The 8,251-nt window shown below is 37.8% G+C and overlaps 1 protein-coding gene across 1 annotated transcript; it reads right to left on the bottom strand.

Annotated features, from left to right (window-relative positions):
- Nucleotides 1-277: 277 nt before the first annotated feature.
- Nucleotides 278-2,575, bottom strand: LOC114390504 (SNW/SKI-interacting protein A-like). The gene has a single exon (XM_028351241.1). The coding sequence runs from the start codon at nucleotides 2,426-2,428 to the stop codon at nucleotides 575-577; it is 1,854 nt and encodes a 617-aa protein (XP_028207042.1). The 5' UTR covers nucleotides 2,429-2,575; the 3' UTR covers nucleotides 278-574.
- Nucleotides 2,576-8,251: the final 5,676 nt, after the last annotated feature.

Here is an 8,251-nt window from a genome sequence, read left to right as displayed (position 1 = left end):
TTGTGTTCTAACTCTCCATGTAAAGAGTGCCCTCCATGCACATCCCAAAATGCATTTATGTGCTATAACAGCCGTTACAGATGCTGGATCACAACAATATGTATATATTTTCAAAGCATGGTTATGATAAGTTGCTAGCTACTGTCTAATCAATTAATCAAAGCATGGAATCTACACATCGAAACTTTCAATGTCTTTGTATATCAACATGTGAGATGGAAAGGAAAAGCTTTTACAAGTCCAAAGCTTCCAAAAACCAGAGCAAAAATGCCTCCAATAGACAAGGATCTACTTTAAACATTTCATTTCATTCAATATATAATTTACTGGAAAGAGATTGTTGTAACATCCATAAGCAGTTTTAACAACAGAACTAAAAAAAGTGAACAAAAGCAGTTTATTTGACCACCTAAACAGGGCAACAGGAAAGGGGTTGGAGAAAAGCCAAAATGCTAACACAAGCCATTGTCCTAACCATCCATTTTCAGAATAGCAACCTAAGCCATGACTGTGGATATTCAACAGTCAACACTATCCACAAGAAATATGTCAGGCATCATTAAACATTTGCTACCTAATGCCCTCTTTCAAATCCAATGCGAGTCCTACCTGAACCTCCCTCATTACCATCCCGCATCGATGATCCAGCACTTGCCCTCATAGTCCCTCCACCACCCACTTTCTCCATGGCCTTCTTACCCTTCTTCACCTCAGTCAAGAACTGATCCAAACCAAATGGATCAGCCTCCTCATTCTCAAACTCAACCGGCCGATCCCTTGGACCAGCCCTCTCAGAAGCCCCAGAAAACCCTTTATCGGGCTTAAACCTATCAGTCTTCATAATCTTCTCCAACTGCTCATCCGCACCTCCATAAGTCTCATCATCAATATTCTTCTTCGGCCTATACAATGTGGAAAGTGTGGGCTGCGCAGTAAACAACCCATGCTCATACACATTGTACTGATCATCAGTGGCAAACCCAGACGCAATTCCCTTATCCTGGTTAAACAGCCTCTCATCATACATAACCTCAGTACCCGGCTTGGTAGAAGCCATACCAAGAGCAACTTTTTCACTGATATCACGATCCCTATCGCGCGTAATCTTGCTCCTCTTCCCCATAGCAGCATCCTTAGCCTCCAATCTTCTCTCCCTCTCCCTCTCCTTCCTCCTCTCCTCGCGAATTTTCTCACGCTGCATCCTCTCCTCCCTCTCATCTCTACTCTCCTTCACAAAACTCCTCTCCCTCTCCCTCTCCCTCGGATTCTCCCTCTCCCTCGGATTCTCCTTCTCATGATCATAATCAATTCTCATATCCTCCTCATCCACAGGCACAGACGGTGGTGCCGCTGGTACAACCCCAATTCTCTCCCCTCCAATTCTCTCCGACCGCGCCTTCTGTGCCAATGCCCTCAACTCCTGCTCCTTCCTCTCCTTCTCCTTCAACATCATCTCCTTCTGCACCTTAGACCTCATTGCAACCGCCTCTCTCGCCTTCTGCTCCGCCACATACAGCGCCTCCGATAATTTCGCAAAATTGTCATTAATCTGAACCTCTTGAAGGCCTCTCCCATCAGCAGCAAGCCTCTTATCAAGAGGAATAGTATAACCCTTCGGATTCTTCCAATTCGAAATACAGGGAGGAATCTTCCAATCCTGCTGATCCTTCACCGTCACAGGCCGCGGCGGCGAGTGCATCACCGGCACCGGCGGAGACCCCGACGCCTTGGGAACACGCTTGTGCTTGAACTTCGGAGGCTCAAGAGGATCCACCGCCATCTCAACCATCCTAATAACCCTCTCCTTAGCACCCGAATTGAACGCCGCGGATTGCTGTGAGGGTTTGTATTTTATATACTTCGCATCGGTGTTCTGCTTCGGAACGTTCTTCGGTTGCGCAGCGCTTAACCTAACGTTCACAATTTTCTCCAAAGCGGCCTTGGTCTCCTGCATCGTTTCCTCGATCTGTTTCTGCGTTTCGTCGTCGGAAACGTCGTCGTCTTCTTCGTCGTTCTTAAGAAACTTAGGAATGAGATCCTTCTGCTGCGTGTAGACAATTTTTCGCGCGTTCTCGTTTTGCTTCACGATGGCATCATAGGCGACGTTGCCGTTAGCGTCGACGGTGACAGGAAGGATTTTGGATCCAGGTTTGGCGCCGGACTTTTCTCTTCCCATGTCGAGAGGATACTGTGCCACGTGGATCTCCGGGAACGCGCCGCCGTCGCCGAAGTCTTCAATTCTCCGGGGGACGAAACCGGCGCGCTTCAGGTAGGGCGGAACGGGCTTCTGCTTGGCGGCGGCGGTGGCGGCGGATTTCTCCTCCTCCTCCGAGGAGAAACGCTGCTTGAACCATGGATCGTTGGTGTGGTCGTAGTAGGCAGTGGAGGAGGATTTCGCAGGAGGAAGAAGCTCTTTGAGAGTGGCCATGGTGATTCTGTGGAAATTCAGAAATCGAAAACCATAGAAGGATAACCTAATTTGATTTCAGAGGGAAAAAGAAAAACCCTAGACGGTGATCTTGGGAGGATGGGAACATTAGTTTTTTAAGTGTTTATTTTAGGTAAAATTATAGGCAAATTTACTCAAGGAGGTTGCTTTTGAAAACTATTTACGGATGAGGGTTTCTTTTAAAACAAATTATCGGGGGGTCACTTCTGGACGTTGGTGCTGCCATTGACACTGGCAGGAAGCTTGAACTGCAAGTGGCAATGGCGGGATAGGCTGACTAGGAGAGAGGGGGAGAGGGGGTACCGCCAATAGCAATGGCGGGATAGGGGGAGAGAGGGGGTACCGCCAGTGGCTTCTGCGGGATAGGGGGAGAGAGGGGGTACCGCCAGTGGCTTCTGCGGGATAGGCTTGATGGGACTGCACCTAAGGTTCACGTGTTCAGACTTTCACGTCTGTGTTTCAGTTCTGAAAAGCCTAAGCCTGCACCTAGGGTTCACGTTGAAGGCTTTCACAGTCTGCACCTTGCAATGTTTAGTTTTCAGTTCTGAAAAGCCTATACTATATAGCATGTGAACGTTAAAAATTTTTGAACGTTGAGGTTTAAGTTTTCAGCTATAAAAAAAATGTTGAACTCATTCTTTACGCTTACACAGCTTAGTGAGTTTGCTTTCTCTTTCTTTCTTCTTGAGTGTGAGAGATTATTGTGTTTGTGTTGTGCTTGCTGTGCTGTGCTTTCATCCTTCAAGTGCCCTTAAATTCCTGGTAAGTATTTTCAAAGTAAATATGTTAATATATATTATAAGTTTAAGTTAGTTAGTATTAGTATTAACAAAAATTCTAAGTTAGTTAGTATGTAAATAGTAGGTTAGTTATTATTAACAAAAGTTCTAAGTTTAAATTAGTTCGTATGAGTAGCTATTGTGTTATTATTTTTTACTTATTAATAGATATTCCAATGTTAGGTTAGTTAGTATGAAAATATTATTTGGTTAGTTAGAATTAAAATTTTATTTGGTTATTGTTATTGTATATATTGTTAGATGTTATTTGGTTATTGTATATAATATTTTAGTATTAGTAGTAATTACAGCATAGCATAGAATATTATTATTAATTTTTTTATCAAAGAATGAGAATTTTATTATGAATTCTAGAAATATCTGTAAAATAAAATATATTCTAACTCAAGAAATATAAAGTTTTCTAAAATAATTATTCTTTCTTATCAACTTGTTTCAATTATTTTTCTAAATTTATTTTATTTGTATACTACATATGTTGTATAGAATCTAAATTAATTGTATTCTTAATTATTCGTAGAATTAAAATATATGATGTACTTTTGCAGGGGGGTTGACAAACTAATTATTCTTATGAGTTTTAAATAAGAAATTATTTTATAACTTAATCTCTCCTCAAAAAATTGTATGAGTAAGTATAATTGAAAAGAATATTATATATTTGTTTAGTTAGTATAAAAATATTACGTGTATATATATTTAGTTGTTGTATATATTCTTAAATTTTATATATGTGATATTAGCTTTTGTAGTATTAGGTATATATTTAGACGGATGATAGTTTAGTCTAATAAATATATATACATGCATGATACTTTAGGATGACATACATAATATTAGATTTTTTAGTATTAGGCACAAGTTAATATTAGCTTTAGGTATATATTTATAAATTTTAGACACACGTAAATTTTTAGTTTTTGTAATATTAAATATTTGACACTTAAATAAATAATTGTAATATTAGACACTTGACACACGTAAATTTATCTTTTTAGTATTATAATTTTGTATTTTAAATAAATGAGTTGATAATTTAATATTATTTGAGTTAATTATTTTTTAGTTAGAATGGTATATATATTATTTGTTAGTTTTAATTTATACGTTAATATTATTTGTTTTAGAAAATTTACGTGATTAAATATATGATACATTGTACATTATTATTATTTTTGTATATATATTATTGAAATGATTTTTTGCATTTCAATATTTGTTTGTATTATAAATAATTTGTTAGTCCATATTTTATTCAATTATTTATTTGTTAATTGTAGAAAAAAAAATTACTAATAAATTAAAGTTTTCTTCACATGTATTTTAATTTATGTATAGAATATATTAAAAATTGGTCAATTTGATTTTTTACAAATTTATTGTTATATATTTAAAGTTTACTAATAAATTAAAGTTTTCTTCACATGTATTATATTTTATTTTGCAGTAGCAATGACATCTTCATCATCATCTTCATCACATATTAACATTAAATCTGGCCCCATCCATACTAATGTATTATGGATGCAACCTAAACATGTTTGGAATGGGGAAGAAGAAAGGAAATTACATATCAGACGAGTTGTCCCCACGTATCAAGGGAAAGAACAAAGTCCAGAACAAATTTTTCCTTTTCTTCAACAATCTGGTTTCGGGTGGATTATCAAGATGGGATACTTAAAAATAAATGTCTCACTAATTAGTGCTCTGATAGAAAGATGGAGGCCGAAAACACATACGTTTCACATGAGATGCAGAGAGTGTACTATCACTCTACAAGACGTCTATGTGTTGTTAGGTATAAGTGTGGATGGTTTACCATTAATCGGTCCAACAAATCTTGATTGGGCTGATTTATGTGAGGAATTATTGGGAGTCAGACCACAAGAAGGTGAAATTAAAGGTAGTGTGGTTAAATTAAGTTGGCTGGCTCACCATTTTGATCAAATTAATAATGACGACGACGAAGAACAAGTACGAAGGTTTGCCCGTGCATGGATACTGAGATTTATTGAAGGTGTCTTGTTCGTTGACAAAACCAATAACAGAGTTTCACTAAGGTACCTTCAATTTTTACGTGACTTTGAAGAATGTAGCAGATATGCATGGGGAGCTGCTGTACTTGGTTTTCTATACAGAGAGATGTGCAGTGCCACCGATTATAAAACTAAATCAGTCGGAGGTATGCACATCTTACTACAATTGTGGGCATGGGAACGATGTCCAACCTTGGCTCCAAAGAGGACTCCTTCCCAAATAGAAAATATACCACTAGGGCACAGGTCAGTCATTTTTAACAGCGTCTTTCATTTCAATAGAATAAATGGTTTTAGGGTATATTAAATTTTATTCTTTGTAGGTGGCTGCGACGTGGAAACCAACATATCGGCAATGATGATGTGAAAGTTTTTTGTCGCAAGTTGGATATTATGAAACGTCATGAGGTAAGAACCATGCTACTGTATTTGTAAAATACAAAATTATATGTCTTATTTTACTACAATGTTCACAACTATGTTGTTATATGCAGTTTGTGTGGGAGCCTTACTCATCAACCGTTATATCATTGTTGCCTCCCGTTTGTTTAGTCGGAAGTCTCGCGTGGTACGCGGTGGTGCCACTAATTTGTCTTCAAGTTATTGAGTGGCACCAACCGGACAGAGTGTTGAGACAATTTGGGATGCAGCAACCAGTTCCAGAGTCTCCTTCACAACCCTTAAACATTCATGGCATAACATTAAAAGGGAAACATGACGAAAATTGGGGGCAATTGTTCGCCCCAATGATTCAGCAGTGGAATAATCGCCATGCATTTAGGGTCGACGCTTATCCCCGACAAGAAGGCCTATTGAGTTTTAACTCGGACTACATGGTCTGGTATAGGCGAAAGACAAAGATGTTTGTTGACCCAGAAAATGCAAAGACGGCTACATTGGTATTTTTTAATTTTTTTCAAATTTTAACTTGAACTTTTATTTAATGATGGCCATTAATTTTCTTACCCTTATAAATGCAGGCTGAAGTTGCGGAGACATTACAATACATGGTGTCTCCTCAAGGGAGGAATACATGGACAATTGATGATCTCGTGCCTTATGTGGAAAAAATTACAATTTTATCCGAAGAGCAAGAGAGAGTCACTGAGCCAGTGTCACATGGTCCCGCATCAGAGCGTCAATTTCCCGCACAACAGTTTCACATGCTTCAGTCAAGTATTGAAACTCAGGGGATAGACAGAAGAAGGGACACTGTTGAAGCGGAAGAATATTCCCAACAAATGGCGGAGCATGGCCATGGAATGTATTACACGCCACAAACATTTGCTGAGTATCTCACACAGATGTATCAGTATCCTTTTCAGGGTCATCACACTGATACTTCTGCAAGCCAACAATCGTTCGGTGGTTTTGCGGAAACACAAGCTCATTTTTCATGGCCCACAATGACCCCTTCACAGCAATATCATGGCCCAATTCCAACACCTAATGCCCCGTTAGGAACACAATGGAATGTACCGGGACAAATACCTAATACGGGTGACTTATTCGGTGTTGATTTGCGTCACGCATTTTCTGCGGAGGCTGACAAAGAAGAAGCGGGGAGGCATTGGGGCAGAAGAAATCCTTATCGTCAAGCACGAAGATGAGATCGACCATGTGGTACATCCTCACGGCATCAAGGACACCAAAATGAATGATTTGCATGTCTCCATTTATTAAGGCTTTGTTGTATATTTGTAATTTGACATTCATGGCGTAATGTATGATATTCAGTTTATTAAGACTTACTTATGGATAGAATTTATGTCGCGTATCAAACTATAATAATCAATGAACCCTAAACCAAATAACAAAGGTAGCCAAAAGGAAAAAAACTAATGTTTCTAAGTAACGATGAACTTCAATGTGAACTAAACCCTAACCCATAAAACATAAAAAGTAACACATAACCCTTAAAATAGAAAAACTAACCCTAACCCGTAAAATATAAGCACTTAGCCCTAAATTGTTCTGAACTAAACCCTAACCCAAAAATAAAAAACCTAACCCTAACCCCTAAAAATTAGCCCTGACCCTAAAATGTTCAGAACTAAACCCTAACCCTAAAATAGAAAACCCTAACCCTAGCCCCTAAAAATTAGCCCTAACCCTAAATGTTCAGAACTAAACCCTAACCCTAAAATAGAAAAACCTAACCCTAACCCCTAAACATTAGACCTAAGCCAAAAATGTTCAGAACTAAACCCTAAACCCTAAAATAAAAAACATAACCCTAACCCCTAAAAATGAGCCCTAACCCTAAAATTTTCATAGCTAAACCCTAACCCTAAAATAAAAAAACTAATCCTAACCCTAAAAAATAAGAACTAAACCCTTACCCTTAAAAAAGTAATTTTATTTCAACTTCTAAATGTAATTTTATTTCATTAGAAGTACACATTCAAAATTTTATTTCAACTTCTAAATGTAATTTTATTTCCCTAAAAAATAAGAACTAAACCCTAACCCTTAAAATAAAAAACCTAACCCTAACCCCTAAATAAAAAAATTAACCCCAACCCTAAAATAAAAAAACATAGCCCCAACCCCTAACAAATAAGAACTAAACCCTAACCCCTAAAAAATAAGAACTAACCCTAACCCTTCAAATAAAAAACTTAACCCTAACCCCTAAAATAAAAAAACATAGCCCCGACCCCTAACAAATAAGAACTGAACCCTAACCCCTAAAAAATAAGAACTAACCCTAACCCTTCAAATAAAAAACTTAACCCTAACCCCTAAAATAAAAAACATAGCCCCAACCCCTAACAAATAAGAACTGAACCCTAACCCCTAAAAAATAAGAACTAACCCTAACCCTTCAAATAAAAAACTTAACCCTAACTCGTAAAATAAAAAAATTACCCCTAAACCCTAAAATAAAAAAACTTAGCCCTAACCCCTACAAAATAAGCACTCAACCCTAACCCCTCATAATTAAGAACTAAACCCTAACCCCT

This window comes from Glycine soja, chromosome 16 (assembly GCF_004193775.1).
Source record: "Glycine soja cultivar W05 chromosome 16, ASM419377v2, whole genome shotgun sequence".
Taxonomy (NCBI): Eukaryota; Viridiplantae; Streptophyta; class Magnoliopsida; order Fabales; family Fabaceae; genus Glycine; species Glycine soja.
The sequence above is the reverse complement of the archived record's forward strand: the minus strand, read 5'-3'. Positions and strand labels throughout refer to the sequence as shown.